General features: G+C 41.4%; 1 protein-coding gene across 3 annotated transcripts; it reads left to right on the forward strand.

Annotated features, from left to right (window-relative positions):
* Positions 1 to 514: 514 nt before the first annotated feature.
* Positions 515 to 19,719, forward strand: LOC108702223. 3 transcript variants are annotated; one of them, XM_041578537.1, is made up of 9 exons: positions 515 to 676; positions 5,615 to 5,707; positions 11,366 to 11,525; positions 12,898 to 13,215; positions 13,915 to 14,232; positions 14,596 to 14,616; positions 15,461 to 15,598; positions 15,963 to 15,998; positions 19,531 to 19,719. In XM_041578537.1, the coding sequence occupies exons 3-9, from the start codon at positions 11,393 to 11,395 to the stop codon at positions 19,563 to 19,565; spliced, it is 999 nt and encodes a 332-aa protein (XP_041434471.1). In that variant the 5' UTR covers positions 515 to 676; positions 5,615 to 5,707; positions 11,366 to 11,392; the 3' UTR covers positions 19,566 to 19,719. The 3 variants fall into 3 exon arrangements, with proteins under 3 accessions (XP_041434471.1, XP_041434470.1, XP_018093218.2); XM_018237729.2 differs by having other exon boundaries at positions 520 to 676; positions 11,366 to 11,468; XM_041578536.1 differs by lacking the exon at positions 5,615 to 5,707 and having other exon boundaries at positions 516 to 676.
* The last annotated feature ends 379 nt before the right edge of the window (positions 19,720 to 20,098 follow it).

Raw genomic sequence — 20,098 nt, forward strand, 5'->3', positions numbered from 1 at the left:
GAGTGTGCCTATGTTCTATTTTGTTTGGAATCTTCCGGTTTGACCCTTGCCTGCCTGACTTCGCTTATTCTCTGCCTGCCTCGACCTGGCCTGTCCTGCTACGATTTTGCCTTATGCCTTGTACCACGACCTTCTGCCCAAAAGACTTTGCCCCTTCGCTTGTTTAGAACCTTTCGCCTTGCACCTCTCGTTTTTAGTCCTGGAGGCTTCTGAGTAGCTGAGGGCTCCTCCCGAGGCCAAAGACCAGGGTGCTTGGCATTGGTTCTAGATTCAGGGTGCCAACCGTTACAGTGTGTTTCATAGTATAGCAACCAGCAATTAGTAACAAAATAATGTATGGACCTACTATGGGTGCAACTTAGACACTATGATAGGAAATAAGCCCCATGAAGTCATATTCCAAATCTATACCCACATTTTGCTGATTCCACACTTGTTGTGGATTTTAATAGGCGTGTTGCTGCAGAGCTGTCAGTGCAAACGAGATCACAGTAGTGGGGATGATGCCACAATCTATTTGAGCAGATCAGTGACTCAGCACCATCTTCAGAAAGTGAAAGTGAGTTGCGTTTGTATTTGTATACATTGAGTTTTCACCCGTCTGCCTGAACTGGAACAAGCAGGAGTTGGTTGCACGATCATAGTATCGGCTGCAGGTGAAGAAGCGTCTGTACAGGTAAGAGTGCAACCGGGGAGAAATGACATCCAGGTGCGTTGGGGGAGAGTGAGGCAGGTACAGTGAGCAGAGGAATTTAACTATGTCCCATAGTATTAATAATATCCCTTCATACATGCCGTCACTTCTCTCTCCTGCCTGACTGGCGCAGCTAAATGTGTATAAATAAAATAGATAAATATAAAAGAAATGAGCATAAATACAGACCCCTTATTTTAAAATATAAGGATACTATAAGCCACAAAGGAGATCCACATCTATCTAAGGAGTTTGTACAAGACATGAAACTCCTAGGTGAGTTGTAATATCCATATATTTGACATCTGGGGTACATTATTTGTTCTAATATGCACATTTCAGAGAGTCATGTGACACAAGTGCAGTTATAAGAATATCAGTTAAATGGTTATGGTTCTTGTGTATTATACAAAAATGACTTGCATTGCAGATACTTTGTATTTATATTAATTAGCAGGTTGTGTTACTTGTTTGGTTTGTGAGTGTGTAGTTCATGTTCAGAGCGGGGTTCAGCCCCGTCTGTCTCTTCCCTGTTATCTCTGTATAACAGGCTGCAACTTGATTTCTCTGCTCTATTTGTACCAAAAGGAATGGGTCCTTAAAGATAAAGCTTCCACTTACAATTCTCTTTCGGTGTGGAGTAAACAATCATAGTTTTGGGTCTAAATTTTAAGTTATGCCCCCTGCCCCACCTCTCACGCCCCTGCCCGTTTTCCAGTCCCAGAAAATGTGGCAACCCTACGTTGAGTTTCAGAAGTAAACACACCAATTGTACCAGCGCAGTGCAATAGTACATTATATTTTCATTTTAAAACATTAATTTTTAGTGTTACTGTTCCTTTAAACTGGCCATAGACATGCAGATTTATCCCTTTGTCCAACGAACGATTGTCTTTTGCAATCTTCCGACCTACCACTAATCATTCAGATTAAATAAAGTGGTAAAGAACAAATCAGATGATGTTCTGCCCATGAATTGAAAGACAGCAATCGAACAAAAGTTATGTCTGACAATTAGTAGTGACAGTTGGCCATTGATATCGTCAGCAGGGCAGCCATCAGGGGGGGGACAGGGAGGAGAGTTGTAGGGGGCCGCGAGGGTAAGGGGGGACCGGCCATGCCGCACTTATTTGATTAGCCGGGCCCCCCTGCTTTCTGAGAGATGCTGACCTCGGCAAGGCAGGGGGCGGGAGCACAAGGGGGGGTATCTTCTGTCCATTACTTCCCCTTATTGGTCACTGAGTTTAAGATCCGGTTGAGCTGCTCAGGGATTGGATAGCTGAGGTTTGAACTTCCCCTCCAGCTCATCCAATCACCATGCAGCTTTACCAGGACTTGAAATTCTGTGACCAATAAGGGAAGAAAATGCTGTCACTGGAAGAAGATACAGCCACCTGTGCTCCCCTCCTCCCTTCTGTAGTTGGCAGCTCACTGACAGCAGGTGGGCCCCACTAATGAAGTAAGTGCAACATGGCAGGGCCCCCCTAAAGGTAACCCTTTGTGGTCCCTGTTGTGTGGTGGGGCCCTGGCCACTAGTTTTTTTTACAAGGATGTTTAAGGGGGGCCCTGGCCACTAATTTTCTTATAATGTGGGGGGGGCCTGGCCACCAATTTTTTTTCCCCATGTGGGGTCCTAGCCACCAATATTTTTTAATGCGGACCCTGACCACAAATGTTTTTTTTTTAATGGGGGGCCATGTTAACCACATAAATTCCAAACTGTAGAGCAATACAAGAATTGGTAACTCGCTTTTCCAGTCCAGGAGACACCACCAAACTAAAGCAGTACTTTGAAGAAAGTTTACACCAAACCAAGGATAATCATGTCAGGGTTAATATGGGATCACCAATGTGTAACAACATACCTCCAAGATTGTAGGCCTGCTGTAACTGTAATAGCGGAAAAAACATTAGCAACAAAGCCAAAGGTGAATTTGAGAAAAAAAATCTGATATGTTCAAAGTGAGGCAAATGATAACCCAAACGTAGACAAATGTTCCCTCTAAAGCTGGCCATAGATGCAAAGATCTGATCATACGAATCGAGGATTTGTACGATTTTCAGACCATGTGTGGAGAGTCCTGACATTTTTCGTCCGGCGGAGATCACTAACCACCAGCTTTATATTTAAAAAAAAATGCCTATTAGACGCATCTGCGCTCTTATACATGCAGAATTCTGCACACAGATCACAGTTTTTTTGTAGATGCCTTCTTAAAAATATGAAAGAAGCAGATTAAAATAAGGTTTCTCCATAAAATTCCCATAACTATTAATGCTAAATTGCTAAATTAGCAAGTTCTCACGAATAAAATGACACCCCACCCCATAGGCTAGAGGAGCTGCTGTAAGATGCCATAGACAGTCAGTGTTTATTGAGCCTGTGGGGGCTGTTTGGGCCTCTGTGTATTTGAAAAAGCCGGGGCCTATTTTGAATCAAAGTCTGGACTTGGCCACATGTAAGGGAGTGACTCGGCAACTAAGCACCCCAAGTGCCCCCATAAGGACAATTACAGCTGAAATGTAAATGTCTGGGGCTGAGAAAATCGTGGTCTCACGATGAGGATCGGATCTTTTAAAAATCTCAACATCTATGGCCATCTTAAGTCCTGCACCACCCACAGATCCACAGAGCACTAATGTTCCAGCATGTTCAGGGCCTTGCAGAGCGTGCCAGAGCATGATAAAGCACAACGCATGGCATGACGTACAAAGCAAGCTTGCTGGGACACTTGGACTACAGTATGGCACAGCACTTTATCATGGCACACCCTGGTGTCTCCCTTCCTGTGCTGTACAGTATACTGATGTAGCACACCTGGGAGTGGGCCTGAGATGTGTGGGAATAGTGTCAATTGCTTCTAGTGTGTCTAGGGCACCTTGAGGCTATGGGCAACTCCCAGCTGTATTTGTGTCATTTAAACACCTTACCCTCAGGTGGATCGAAGGTGTCTCCTGGTGCACAGATCAGTCAGGATGAGAGTAACAACAGTCCAGTTTAAATGCTTCAAACAAAGAACTGCTTTATTGGACAGTGACAGCATACCTCCCAACATTTTGGAAATAAAAAGAGGGACAAAAAAAGTTGCCGCGGTGACGTTTTGACCACGCCCATTTTCTTGGCCACACCTCCTAATTACCATGTTCATTTTACAAAATCTGGCAGGTTATGAAAGTTTGAACATATAATGCAGGTGAATTGCCCTTTAAGCTGCGAGTCTAACTTTTCACAAGGGACTTCCTTATCTAAATTGTTACAATTACTTATTTGCTTCTCTCAAAATTGTTTCAAAAGCATCTTTTGTAAAATATACATGGTGGTCAAAAATTTCCGTGCATCCGTGCGGCAAATCTTTTTGTCCCTCTTTCTATTTCCAAAATGTTGCGAGGTACAGTATGTAATGGGCCAGACCTTTTTTATGGTGGGATTATTCTTATCTTGTATTTATATAGTGCTGATATCAGTGCTTGCCCCACTGGAGCTCACAACATAAACCCCTATCACATTCCCAGCTTTCTTAGGCTAGAGCCATGCCATGCAGAAAAACAAAGGCCAAGTAACAGCTCCCCTGCTGCTCCTCTCCTGCTGCTCTGCCTGTACCTGGAAACCTCTGCTCAGGTGCAGGCAGACGCGGTGAATTTTGGCTTGAAATGCAAAATCTCACATTTTAGTGCTGAATTCCGCTTGAACCAGAGCAGAGGTAATAGTTCCGGATGCAGGAAAAGCAAAGGGAGAGTGCTTCTCTGCAGGCTGAGATTTGTATGGTTTGGCCCTAGTCTAAAGAGCCAATTAGCCTTCCTACTGTATATGGAAGAGCCAAGGTACCCAGAGGAAACTCATGAAGATATGGGAAGATTAAACGAAATCCTTACAGATAGGGTACTCACTAGAATTGAACCCAGGACACTAAACACCCTTGATCTCCCAGATATTGGTGGTCAGAATTCCAGATTCGCTCTAATGAATGTTTTATGGGTGAAAACAAGCAATCAAGACCAAGGCAGAACTAAAAAATGAAATCCCTAAAAGTTCAATAAAACCATTGAAAGCAATAAAGAAAATGATTGCAAAAAGATTGGTGATTGAAGAATCTCTTGTTTCCTACTCATTTTACAAGCGAGAACCAGAGCTTAAAATACAATAAACCACTACAAGTTCAATAGAATCACAACTAGCAATAACAACAACAAAAAAATTGCCCAGTGACATTAGTTAAGCATTGGGCTGCTACGGAAACCCAAAACATGAAGCTTTCTCCAATAAATCTTCATAAAGATTAAAAAGAAGAGAGAGGGAATTTTTTTCATGGCGGATTATAACATGGCAACACAGCGGGGGGTAACAGGAACTACTACCAAGAGCTGCAGGAGGGCCAGCCCAGGTGTACGGTACAAAACCATTGGAGTTTGAGAAGGAAAAGTAAACTCCCTGAACAATGAGACCCCCCCCCACCTCCAACACTAAGAACCTCACAAAATCAAAGTTACATGCTCATGTTTATACAGTACCCCGAGGGGTTGGCAGTGACTCAAAATGCATTTGTTGGAAAGTTACATGATGAAAACAAATGAAAACAATTACCCCTTTATGTGGCCCCGGTCCCACGGTGTATGGTGCTTGCACTCAGGTTGCGGAGTTCTGTCCCCCTCCAGTTTATTCAGTGCCAGCCCTGTAAGACTGTAACACATGCTCAGGCTTTTGTACATGATCCAACAGTTTGACCGGAGAACCAGAAAGGTTCTAGACCATGTGATGACCAACTAGGGCCACTGGTTAATCCAGTGCATCACCTGTTATTTTAGAAAGGATGGTGCCATGTTGGGCACTGGAGCATATTATTCTCCATATACATTTTGTGTAGCCGTAGGGCACATGCTTCTAGTTCCACATTCTTAACCCATTGCTTTCCGGCATTCTAGAAACACCACTGTATCCCCTGCCTGAGTGGCAATCAGCACTCCTCCGGATGTGGTTCAACTACAAGTCCCGAAATCCATTCCTAATAGTTGGAGGTGAGAATATAACCAGGCGCTTCTATAAGCCTGTGCCTACAGCATCAACTTACCTTTAATCCTGATTTAAATGGGTCACCTTTAAATTAGCATTTAGCATGATGTAGACAGTAATATTCATTATTTTGGGATTTCGCACTTCTCAGGCTAGCTCTGTAAAGGTTCAGCTGGACAGATCTGGTGATATGGGTTGCCAGAGAGGTCAGTGACACAACAACTAACAAACATCCAGTACCTTACACACAGGGACCCTGAAGTACCTAAGTCCACTGGCACTGAGAATCCGAGCCTCCAACCTTGTATCTTGTTGCTCTCTCTGACTCTCCAGTCTTGCCCAGCCTACTCTCTGGTGCCAGCGGGGGTCTCAAAAGCTAAGCTAATTAGGACAATATGCAGTGTGAGTGACTGTTTTATATCCTGCACAGAAACTTAAAAGAGAAATATAGCCTGGTACAACTTATAGGGCTCTTGCACAGGTCACCTTCTCCATCTGAAACATCATCATGTTAGTGGGTGGCTAGTCTGTATGGGGGGCTCTTTCGTCTCAAATAGGCTTTACTTCAATATGAGGCTGAATGTGTATTTCTTATAGGCTTTACTTCTCCTTTAACAATATGAGGCTGAATGTTTATGTATTATATATTTTTATAAGCTATTGGTACACTGATGTTCCCAGTAGAATAAAGATTAATCTTATAGTTGTAACAGAATTCATTTATCAGGGAAAGACACAGCCCCTCCCTTACTTTGTTTACTCTCTGTCCTGTAAGTACATGGGACTATACCTTACTTTTACTTTCTATACAGCTGGCGTTAATGCCATGGCAAGTTTAAGCTAAGATCTACATAGATAATACTATACAGACAGAATAATATTCAGCAAGTAAATACACTTAACCTCAACAAATAACAAGAGCAACCAATGGTGGATTATGTGCGGCACTGGGGCCGAAGGTTGTGCACTTTATCTGATGTTCTCCAGGCGGGGTGGGCGTGTTGTTGGTTAGTGCTAAACTCACATACACTCACTGTTGTCAAACATTTCTCTTTTTTTTTTTTACAGGGCAGGAAAATACAGGTGCTTATTTATCACCAGGGGAAGGGACATAATCTCATAAACTGAGCTCAAAGATCCATATTTCTATAGTATCATCAGTGATGTTGTAATGACCTAGAATTGTAGGGCTCCCTTAGCTCATAACAAGGTTACCGATATATAGAAACATTGGGGTAACAGTCACCCTGCTATAGTTCCAGGGGTACCCAGGGCACAAATAAACACTCACCCCAAATCTCACCCTAACTGGCCTTCAGGCTGGGCCCCGTTAGCTCCTAACAAAGTTACAGATATGTAGAAATATTGAGGTAAAACTGCTATAGATCTTAGACATACCAATTAGCTAAGACCAGATAACGTGAGTTGTGAGTAAAATCACCAGGTTGGTAGATAGTCAGATCGCTTACAACGATGGGGGCAGCCATTCAAACTGGAAAAATGAGATAAGGCACAGGATACACAGCAGATAACAGATAATCTCTGTAGTATACAATGGGATTCTGCAGGGCTTATCTGTTATCTACTGTGTATCCTCTGCTTGAATGACTGCCCCCCATGGTTACACAGCAGCTCGTTTATATAAACTATAGTTGTGTTTCTGAATCAAACACACCAGTTTTACCAGTGCAGGGCAACACTACATTATATTGTCATTGATTTAAAACACTTTAATTTTTGTATGTTACTTTAAGCTCATGGCCTCTAACCATTAACCTGAAAGTTAGTTACAGGAACAGCACACTTCAATTTCAGTAGGCTCTATATGAATTGATTATCAGTTTATTGCTCTCTATGATATGCCTTGATGGGAAATTCCATAACCTTTCTTGCCCTTTGGGTAAATAAACTCTTACTATGCCCAGGGAGACATCTGCGTGAACCATAGACAGCAGCAGTTCTGCCCTACTTTATGGCTGAGAGGAGTCCGATCTAAACTAAAATATCAATTTGACTAGTGAGGTGCAATTTACACTAATTCCAGGAAACTGTATAGAGATGAACATGGAAGCAATCCATCCAGAGCAGTTGCTAAGACAAGGTTGCAGCCTCCTCTCTCCTTGTAGCAAATTGTAGCAACATTTGATGCATTTTAATTGTGTGATGAGACAAAACCATACACATAGGGGGTCATTTACTAACAATCAAATTTCATTTTTTTTCTTTTTTTTTTCAAAAAAGGAAAAAAAAAATATTTTATCTATATATCCAAAAAACTAGAAAAATTCGAAATTTATTAAGTTAAAAAAACAGGAAAACCTCAAAGGCAAAACTGTGCCAAGTAAAATTTGTCATGGTGCTATAAAATTCAGTGAGAGCTGTGCTGATCCGATTGAACCACTTCAAATCATTTCGGACTTTTAGAGGTTTTTGGATTTTTTCTCCTCTAGAAATTGCCTAAAAAACTTTGCGCTATTCATATATTTTTTTGCACATCTTTCAACTTTTTTGTGTTCATGTTTTTATATTCAGATTTTTGAGAGAATTAGTGTTTAGTCATGGTTTCAAAAACCTCTAAAACCACAAAAATCTGAATTAATAAGCCTCCACAGACACATATGCAAGTTGCTTTTCAACTTGTTTATTAATGACCTGGAGGTGGGCATTGAAAGTACTGTTTCTGTTTTTGCAGATGATACTAAATTGTGCAGAACTATAGGTTCCATGCAGGATGCTGCCACTTTGCAGAGTGATTTGTCTAAGTTGGGAAACTGGGCAGCAAACTGGAAAATGAGGTTCAATGTTGATAAACGCAAGGTTATGCACTTTGGCAAAAATAATATAAATGCAAGTTATACATTAAATGGCAGTGTGTTGGGAGTCACTTAAATGAGAAGGATCTAGGGATTTTTGTAGATAACACGTTGTCTAATTCTGGGCAGTGTCATTCTGTGGCTACTAAAGCAAATAAAGTTCTGTCTTGCATAAAAAAGGGCATTAACTCAAGGGATGAAAACATAATTATGCCTCTTTATAGGTCCCTGGTGAGGCCTCATCTGAAGTATGCAGTGCAGTTTTGGACTCCAGTCCTTAAGAGGGATATAAATGAGCTGGAGAGAGTGCAGAGACTAAGTGCAACTAAATTGGTTAGAGGGACGGAAGACTTAAATTATGAGGGTAGACTGTCAAGGTTGGGGTTGTTTTCTCTGGAAAAAAAGGCGCCTGCGAGGGGACATGATTACACTTTACAAGTACATTAGAGGACATTATAGACAAATTGCAGGGGACCTTTTTACCCATAAAGTGGATCACCGTACCAGAGGCCACCCCTTTAGACTAGAAGAAAAGAACTTTCATTTGAAGCAACGTAGGGGGTTCTTCACAGTCAGGACAGTGAGGTTGTGGAATGCACTGCCGGGTGATGTTGTGATGGCTGATTCAGTTAATACCTTTAAGAATGGCTTGGATGATTTTTTGGACAGACATAATATCAAAGGCTATTGTGATACTAAGCTCTATAGCAGTGATCCCCAACCAGTAGCTTGTGAGTAACATGTTGCTCTCCAACCCCTTGAATGTTGCTCCCAGTGGCCTCAAAGTGGGAGCTTATTTCTGAATTCCAGGCTTGGAGGAAAGTTTTGGTTGCATAAAAACCAAGTGTACTGCCAAACAGAGCCTCAATGTAGGTTGACAATCACAGCACTTATTAGGTACCCCAAGAACATTTTTCATGCTTGTGTTGCTCCCCAACTCCTTTTACATCTGAATGTTGCTCACGGGTTCAAATGGTTTGGGATCCCTGCTCTATAGTTATGTAAGAAACTTACCCTGGTGGTCTAGTGGGCAGCGGGGTTCACGCCGTTTCCTTGGCGTGGACGCCCGCTGCGCCGCTCCTATCCTGCCCTTGCCGGCGCCATCTTGGATCCCTAGGGCACGCGCGGCACGCCTGCGCGTCTCTTAAAGGCGCAGGCACGCTGGCGTGATTGCGCCAGCGCGAAATAGCGCACGATTTTGCGCCAAGTGGATCCATATTTAAGGCCCATTCAGACCTGTAGCTAGTGCCAGTTATAGGATCATTTCCTGTGGTTTCCTGAGCTTTTGCTACCTGTTTCTGAATTTGCTATCCTGACTGATTATCCGTGTTTGACCCAGCCTGTTCCTGACTACTCTGCATTCTGTATCCTGACCCTTGCCTGCCTACGACAACTCTTCCTGCTTAACCCCTTGCTTGATCACCCGGTTTGACCCCTTGCCTGTTTGACGATTCTGATATCCGCCTGCCTCGACCCAGCCTGTCTGACCATCCTTCTGCCTTATCCAGTCTGTCTGATTATCTCGTTTTGACCCCTTGCCTGCCTGACGATTCTGTTATCTGCCTGTCCTGATCCGGTCTGTTCCGTTTCCACCTGACGCCTTGTCCTTGACCTTCTGCCGAAAGACTCTTGCTATCCGGTCGTGCCCCTTTGCCAGCCAGAACTCCTCGCCTTGTACCCCTCGTTAAATCCAGGTGGCACCCAATTAAGCTGAGGGCTCCTCCCGAAGCCCAAAGGTGGTCACACTACTGGTGAAGCCGAGCCGAGATCAGGGTCCTTGGCATTTGACAAGTTAGTATAGGTATGGGTATATAGAATTTAATTAAAAGTAGGGAGGGGTGTGTGTATGGATGCTGGGTTTTCATTTGGAGGGGTTGAACTTGATGGACTTTGTCTTTTTTCAACCTGACGAAACTAACTAACTATGTAACTATATGGGCTTAGTTATCAAAAATCAAATTTGTGAGTTTTGTGAGGTTTTTTCTACCTCAAATAAACTCACAATTTAAAAAAACTAAAATGTTTGCTTATTTATGAAAAAATTTGAATTTAAAAAAACTCAATATAATACAATCTTGAAAAAAAACTCAAATACCTAAAATGTTTCGAGTTTATAGGCTTTAAAAAACTTGAGTTTGTGGGTTTAAATATTTTAAAAATGGCTTCAATTCTGCATAGGACAACTCCCATTGAACTCTACATGAACTCTCCAGCTCTTAGATGCAGTTTTATTACATTTAAGTTTTTTGCTTAATAAATATCAGACATTCAAGTTTTTGAAAATGTAACTCGAATTTGTGAGTTTTTTGTGTAAAAAATTTTGATTTGTGGCAACAATTCAAATGTGAACCTTGATAAATCACCCCCATATCCAAATAATGATACATTTAGGGGATGATTTAACAATGTTTAAATTCGAATTGTTGCCACAATTTCCAATTATTTTGAACAAACACACAAATTTGAGTTATAGTTCAAAAAAACTTGAATGTTTGGTATTTATTAAGCACAAAATCTCAAATGTAAAACTTCGGCATCTAAAAACAGACAAGCTCATGTAGACGTCAATGGGTGTCGTCTAGGGAAAATTCAAGCCATTTCTTTCAATCAAGATTTTCTGGGGGGGGGGTTGAGCTTGTAAACTCACAAATGAGCAAATTTAGATATTCTAGTTTTTTCCACGATTATATTCAATCAAGCTTTTTAATAAAAAGGCAAACATTCGAGTTTTTAAATTGTGAGTTTATTCAAAGTTGATAAATACACCCATTAGTGTTACACAGAAGAATTGGTCACAGCTTACTTTGTTCCTAATATGTAATGTGACTTGATATGTTTACTTCTCTTTAGCTCCTTCATCTATATGACCCTGGAGGAATGGGAATGGATTGCAAGCGGCTGACAGTCCAGTTGTTGCTGGTGTTATCTGCTATATGTGGAGTTCTTGGCGAGTGTAAGTTCCCCTCTGCCTCCATCTGTTGCACCTTTTTAGAGACCACAGCTACAGCAGGTACACAAACCTCAAGAAGACCCTGACAAAATAAAGGATTGATTCATATTTTTCGCCAACTGATTCATTACTTTACCAACCATTGTTCTTCAGGAGTTGGGCATTCTCCTCACTAAATGTCATGCCAGATGTGCTCCCTGACGCCACATGGGGGTTTAACAGTTACATAACACTGCACTTGGTGGGGCACTTTAAATAACTGCAAGTTTTCTTGGGGTTTTTAGTTGGCCTTTAATTTTATACAAAACCAATCCAAGTCTGTTAATTTAATTTCACTCTTTCCTACTTATGGCTGGCATTGTTTCTCAGAGTATTTTGTCCTTTATGTTCAGTTTCATCAGAATGGCCTCCATGTTGCTCTTGCCCAGTGCCACCATAAAATATCTTGGGGCCCTGTACTAGATATCTAGGGCCTCCCCCCCAATGAATTCAAGCATGTTGTACCAAAATGATGTGGCCATGAATGTGCTAATAAGCCAGTCATTTCATTTGGGGTCAGTGGCATGTAGTAGTATGCCTCTTTTCTAGTACACCCACTCACTGGAGGAGGTGATGTGTGGCTGGGAGGGACCGAGGTGGAGGTAGACCTCAGTATAGAAGTTAGCAAGTGTCAGGTCAGAAACTGTAATAGGTCACTATAGGAGTGACAGAAAAAGTTAGTGAGCTGCCAAGGCTCCAACGAGGAGTTTAGTGAAAGGGTTAGTACCCTGGGGTGGCAAGGCTGCCAGGTTGGGGACTCAAGTGGTTAGGCTCAGAGAAAGAAAGATCCTTGGAGAGTGAAACCAGCTGTGAGATTCATATTCAATGGGGATTGCACCAAAGGCAGGCAAGGCAACCCGGTGAGAAAGCCGACTAACAAAGGATCAGAGAGTATCCATGAGTAACACATTTGTGTTAATGACCTACTGCCACTACTTGGAGTGTATCATCTGAGCATGCACCTTATGTGAAGTAATTGACCATTGAGTCAATGTACCACCAGCTCAATAAATGGTTTGGCTGTTTTAAAGGACCAATTGGCACCCAAAGTTATTTGATCAAGAGCGAATACTGTGTGCTTATACAAGAGTGGTAATCCTTTCCTTCATACCATAAGCGATGACCCCACCTGAAGATAAAGGGTACTATTGTATTGTGCCTACTGGGAGTTGCTGGAAGTTGGACCCCTTGCCTGGGTTCTGGAATCAGTTTATAGTAACCCAAGGAATGTTAAGGCAGACCCTGACCCATTCACCTGTTACAATAGGTTTATGAAACGTTTCACTACCCAGTCAAAATTTGATCAGGCCGTCCTGTACCCCTCTGATTGTCACCCTGCTCTTGCCATCCCTTAAACCAATAATCTAATCTGTGACTTTCTTCCTTTATCTAGTGACCAAGCTCAAATGTGAAACTCCTGTAATAGACCTTTGCCAGAAACGAGTGACAGTGACGTGTAACGTGTCTGATGGTACAACAAGAATTGATGGAATAGATATTTTGTATGGAGAAACAGGTTTCAACTTTCAGATTGATCATCAACAGATCATGCAGAATAAAAGTGAACATTTAAGTGTGAGCCTCAAAGACCGGGTGCTGACGCTGACTTTGTTCGGTATAAAAACAGATGAACAGAAGCATTTAAAGCTCAGGATCATCACTCCACAAGGATCGCCTCTTGAGACTTTGTACATCCCTGAAGTAACTCAAGGTAGAGAAATGTTCTTTGCACACTATAAGCTATACCCTCGTACTGTAATGTAGGAGATCTACATTACATTTAGTTAAGCTTTAGGAGAACTAAAGCAGTAGGCTAAAAATATTGTAGATTATGTTTTGGGCTTCTGTACCAGCCCAAGGCAACCACAGCCGTTTAGCAGTAAAGATCTGTGTCTCTAAAGATGCCCCAGTAGCTCCCCATCTTCTTTTCTGCTGATTCACTGCACATGCTCTGTGCTGTTGTCACTTATTGAGCTTAGGGACAGACTCAAAATATACAGTAAACATAGAATATAAATGTCACACTGCAAGGTTGATTAGTAATCGATACGGATAACTCCAACATGACAGCTCCGAAACCAGTGCAATTAGCATCAGAATCTAATAATCAGCCCTGTATAATTTGAGATGACCCCTAAACTTAGCTTCTCAGCAGCTGCTCAGAGCCCACTGAGCATGTGAGTGTCACAGACACAGACACAAGACGGTGACCACCTGTGGCAACTTTGAAGTCCTGGATCATTGCTGCTATTGACAAGCTAAAACTTTAGGCTGGTGCAATAAGTTCAGTATAAAAAATATGGCATTTTTAGTTGTATTGATTTTCAGGGTTTAGTTCTCCTTTAAGGGAAGCAAATATTGAATATTCTTTGCAGTCGTTAAGTGATAACCTTCATTTCTTTTGATGCAGAACTTCACTGTGATGACCCAATGATAGATACATGCCAGCACACCGCGACTATTCAGTGTAGGACTAACAAAAGCATAACAAATGTGACCTTAAACTGGAGCCTAAATGGGATCAATCATAGGCTCTACATTAACAAACAGAATATGAGAGCTAAGCAGCAGCAGGATCAAGACATCTATGTGGAAATCAAAGACAATGAGTTGAGGCTGATTATTTCCAATATCAAGATTTATAACAATACGATACTCAGTGTTCAGATCAACACACCAGCCACAATGCAGTCATGTGGAATTCCTCTCGGCAGCAACCATTATGAAGGTAATAGAGTAGCCAACAGAGTCATTTATCTTACCAGAAACCTGGCACTAATGCCTCAATATGAATATTAGCCTTGCTCCTTGTGGGTGGGGCTCAGCTCTGTCAGAACAGGATGATATGAGCACAACACTACCTCTTGTCTGTCAGAGCTTAGCTCTACTCATTACCTACATTTTTAAGGCTAAGCCTCATGTTGATACTCAGGTTCACCTCATCTTTGTACAACAGAAGGCCACAGAAGTACAAGCCAAAAAAGCTTACTAATTATTAACTCTGTAAGAGAAGTAACTAATTTGAGAAGTCAACATTCCGAGATACTTCCATGTTGGAGTAACTATTGCTTTCTCCATTTTTCTTTTGCAGAAGATTGTAACGCTCAAGCAGGTGAGACTACAAGACCAAGGGTATGATGAGACTATAAACTGCACTGAAATGAATATACTCCTTTGGAAATATAGATTGGGGGAATGTGTGAATGTGTCATTTTCAATTAATGTCACAAGATCTCATGACTGATTTCCAGTGGAATATAACTCAAAGACATGGATAGAATCCTCAACAAAGCAATCACGAACCATAAAGCTGACCATTCACAAGAAGATCTACTTGTTTAACGTGGTCAACAAACACACTGTTCCTTTGGCAAGGGGATACCATACTCAGCAACAGCAGATTCCATAGTGTCCTGCCCCACCTATGTATAAGCCTCAGGGACACTTAACTGTGTATTCTCAACCCCACAGAATACATGGCATATGGAATAGGATACCCTCCAACTTGGCCTAAGTGCCTTGAAATTCAAAAAGAAAACATGGACTGGGGAAATATAGGCACAGTAAGGGCAACTGTGAGATTAGTGGTCCAGTGACAAATTGCCTATTCTTCGCGCGACTAGTCTCCCTAAATGCCTTCCCGTTGGCTAGAATGTAAATTGGCAGCAGGATGGCACTCGGATCACTTCTGCTTTCCGAAGTCGCCATAAAACAAGCAGAAAACAAAGCGTTCCGAGTGCCATCCTGCCGGCGATTTACATTTCAGCCGACGGGAAGGCATTTGGGGAAGATTAGTTGCCCGAAGAAGGATAGTCGATTTGTCACTGGCCCGCTAATCTCCCCCAGTAGCCACGTGTGCCACCACCCTTAGAGGAGAATTGTGATATTCAAAGTACAATAATGAAAACGATACAACTCTAGAGAAGATGATAACATTGACCTGTGTTTGTTTGCAGATAAGAGTGCCTCACCTACTGAGACTGGCAAACACTATGCTGGGATTTTTATCTTAGTGGTATTAGTGTTGACCGCTGCAGCAGTGGGTTATTGGTTCTATCACAAGAAGAAAAAATTCTTTCCCCCAAAACCACGAGGTAAGGGGTTGGAGTGTACAGGTTCACTGTCTAATAATGTTGTGGGTTTTAGTGGAGAAACTGACCTGGGTAGGGTAAGTGGGTTTGAGTGGAAATATTGTGAGAGAGATATTGTGTGTGCTGCTGGGCATGGGATTGGCAATTTGGAGCCACGTAACAGTGATCCAGTGAACTGGCCTGAGCCACTGCACTCCATATTCCCTGTGTTTCCAGGTGGCCCTTGCAGTGGGTGCATGTGCAGTACTCAGATGGGGGGCCTTGGGTTTGACTGTTGCTAATGCTGTTATACAGTAGTATTATTCACTTTTTTTTTTTAAAATTAATTAATTTACTGGTGGTATAATGGTTTCCCTATTTTTTACAGAACGCAGTGAATCCCAGGGGCCACTGATTAAGAGCAGTAAGTATTCAAGCAATTGTTCTTATTTTTTTGTGAAAGCAAAGTAGTTTAGTACTGTGAAACGGATATATTTACAAACTTTCTTATTAGGTCCTTTTCTAATTTTTCTTTTATGTTTGTTGTTGACATATTTCTTTTTGTAATAAAAATGATATATATTTAGAAACAATGGATTAAAAGAGCAAAGCAAAAAAATACATTTAATGGTTTTTGTTTTATAGGGGAAGTATTGTGAAAATTACATTTTAATAAATGCTTCAGCATACTGAAATAAGGAACTTTCTAAATACAATCAATTACATTTTCTGTACTGTTTTCTGAAATAATCAAATTATCTTCACTATTTCTCTCCCAGCATCTGTTTCTCTTCATTCTGTCTTGAAGTAGTCAGATGAATGTTCCAATATATCTTATAGGGGACTTTTTTGCCTAGAAGATGTATTAACAGAACATCCTACACGTATACATGTATTAGAGCTCACTTTATTGAAATCACCAGAAATCTTGTCTCTCTACATGCAGGATTTGTGCAAAATGCCGTTAATTTGTCAGATTTTGTTTGTACTAGAATCAGTTATTTGAGTGAGCTCTAATACATCTGCTAGAAAAGGGAGCCTCCCCTATAAGGGAGGAACTCCACGTTGCAGCTCGAGCCGATCCGTCGCCAATGCATCCAAACGCATGCGATGTGTAGGATGTTCTGTAAATACAGGAAGTGAAGGAGAAATCGCAGGTAAGAACTACATTTATCCGACTGTCGGATGAAAACGATGCGTGTAGTTCTTACCTTCTTCTCCTTCACTTACTGTATCCGCAGAACATTCGACACGTCACATGCGTTGCATTTTGTCGCATGGCGATGTGTCGGCTCGAGCCGCACCGTGGAGTTCATCCCTTGGATACATTAGCTCATTCATCTGACACCCAAAAGCTGCAAGAATACAGAATGAAGAGAAACAGATGCTGAGAGAGGAATTGTGAATATAAACTTTATTATTTTAGAGACAATGCAGAATATTTAATTGATTGTATTTAGAAAGTTTCTTACTTCAGTATGAGAAAGCTTTATAAGAAACCCTCCTATAGGTAAAACAATTTACCTATTTAAAAATCTTGCTCCCGGCCAGGATTTATAAATTAAAATGTGAAACGAGGGACCTCTGCTTCTCCATTCCCCGCTGTGCGTAGTTTGATATCACGCCATATAAACTTCATGTCCTGTGTCACCACACCTAATCTTCCAGTGGGACTTCTACGCGTTTCGCATGTTCTGCATTCTCAAGAAAGCCCTATGGGGGTTCTGGATAACTTTAAATACCCTAATCTTAACCCTTTACTTCCCATCAAATTGGACTGCATCTCCCATCATGCTCAGCATGCCCACACTAAATTCTACGCCAGTAAAACCAAATCATAATTTTGTACTTAAAAGAAGTAGGTAGTGGTGGGCCAAGCGTACGAAAAAATGCACGCATTGATGACACGAGGAGGTAACAGGTAAATAATGAAGCGAGTTAATTATCTATCTGAAATAAATTCATGGGGGGGGCTAAAGTGAGGCAATATGATTAAAAAGAAAACTAGAAAGTGTCTATTATTTCCTGTTTTGGGTTGTTTGATTTTGTGGTTAAAACAAAAAAAAATTCCCTGAAAAGAATTGGCAGGCAATATTTTCTCATGACACAACTGCTACAGGTATGTAATTACTTAATTGAAGTTAATACAAAGCACATCCTTAAGATTTAGCTTTTGGCAGAGCGGAGGAGCATAACATGAACAAACAGGAGCCAAACAGGTTTTTACAAGTCCATTCTCTGCCTGCGGTGGAGCTCCCATGTAGAAAGACTGCTTTTTTTTTTAGGTCAGCAAACCCTGATTGATGTTTGGGAACTAATACTTCATAAACACGCCCCACATTTCTTTTTGTATTGCATCTGGTGAATGATGCAGATAAGGCAGGGGTGCTTCGCCAATGAGGCGTGTTGAGGCTATCGCCTCAGGCAGCAGCGCCCCACTAGGTACCGGGGGCAGCAAAAATGCTGCTTCTGGTACTTTAAGAGCGAATTTCCGGGGGAGGGGGGGCAGCACCAACTGCTGCTGCCTCAGGCGGCGGAGGGGCCAGGATCACCCCTGAGATAATGACAAATCTGGTTTGCGCACAAAGCTTACAATTGCTAAAGAATAAGAACAAAAAAAAAGACATTATGGGATTCATTATCTGAAAACCCGTTATCCAGAAATCTGCAAATTACGCAAATGCCATCTCCCATGGACTCCATTATAATCAAATAATCGAAATTTTTAAAAATGATTTCCTTTTTCTCTGTAGTAATAAAACAGTACCTTGTAATTGATCCAAAACTTAGATATAATTAATCCTTATTAGAAGCGGAACCAACTTATTGGGTTTATTTATTTATTTATTTATGATTTTCTAGTAGTTTTAAGGGATTGCAGAAACACCCATTATCTGGAAAGCCTCAGATCCCAAGCATTCTGGATCAGGGCAGCCATCAGGGGGGGACAGGGGGGAGAGTTGTAGGGGGCCCCGAGGGTAAGGGGGGCCCGGCCACGCCACACTTACTTGATTAGCTGGGCCAACCATCTTTGTGAGAGCTGCTGACTTCGGGAAGGCATGGATGTTTAAGGGGCCCTGGCCACCAATTTTCTTTCTCATGTGGGGTCCTAGCCACCAATATTTTTTAATGGGGGGGCCTTGGCCACTAATGTTTTTTTATGGGGGCCCTGACCATCAATATCTTTTTAATAACATGTGGGAACCCTAGCCACCAATATTTTTTTTGTTTTTTTACTGTGTGGTGGGGGGCAGACCTGTAGGTGGGGCTTGCGGTAGGTGCAGCCCAGGGGGCCCAGGAAATTATTTCGTATAGGGCCCTGCAATTTCTGATGGCGGTCCTGTTCTGGATAATAGGTCCCATACCAGTACTATGAAATCCACTATACAAACAGATTATGTGACAGAATTTCTCTAAAAATTAGAAAATAATAAAAAATCAATTGCACAATCACAGCTTTTATAATGTGTATTTCCTGCACATAGAACTTTATGGCATAAAACACTTTTTTAAATCTATATAGAGTCACTTCCCCTTATAAACCTTTATAAAATAGCTCTAAGAGACCCTCCTATAGGTAAAACAAGGTTACCTATGTAAAAATCTTGCTCCTATTTCTGCAGATAACCCAATAAAACATTCCAGGTGTTACTTCATCTACCTTAACTTAAGCTGCTGCTTTCAGGTAGAAGATATTCAGCTTTTCAAAAAAAAAAAAGAAATATAAAAGTGGTTATATCAGTTTTCTTGAATAAATGTCTCAATGAAAACTGTGGCTTATTTCAAATATTGGCATAGCATAAATCTAAAACACCCACACCCACCTTTATCTTTACACAGAGTATTCGTAACACAGTAATGAATTCCCTTTGTAATTTAAACAAAAGGAGGAGGGCAATCTGGAGAATAAGAAGCAAAAGGGATTTTAATAATGGTCATTCTCTCTCTCCCAACAGCGAAACTGGAAATGCCTGGCGAAGACCAAATATAGCAGCAAGAACCTATCATTCTAATCAAATTGAATCATCTTTGGTTTATCTCCCTCTGCCATTGCTTGTCTGAAGGGTACAGAGAGTGAAATGCACCAAGGAGTATTCCGTCAACACCGCTCAGGAAAACTGTATATAAAATGCCAAATATCTCAAGAGCCTTGTGTGTTCATTATGCAAGATACACTGTGAATTGCTATAACGTTAATTTAAAAACCTCTAGCTAAAGTAGTGATTTCCTCCAGGCATCTGGGCTCAAGTCTCTTTATAGTCCAGCTTTGCTCATAATAATGTCACAGACAGAGGAAACATAAGGGAAATCTAAACGATAGAGAAATAATTATGCATCTACCTGTTAGATGCAGAGAAAGGGATATAAAGGTAGGAAGAATGAGCAAGAATGACCCATTAATAATACATAATATGATTTTTCTCTTTAGTCAAGGCTTGGATCCTACCTATGGGGGGGCATAGAACAGCAGAAAAGTAAGTAATGAGTATAGAAAGGCAGGACTGCAGTTGCTCAAGAAACAAG

The sequence above is a fragment of the Xenopus laevis genome, chromosome 9_10S (assembly GCF_017654675.1).
Source record: "Xenopus laevis strain J_2021 chromosome 9_10S, Xenopus_laevis_v10.1, whole genome shotgun sequence".
Classification (NCBI taxonomy): domain Eukaryota; kingdom Metazoa; phylum Chordata; class Amphibia; order Anura; family Pipidae; genus Xenopus; species Xenopus laevis.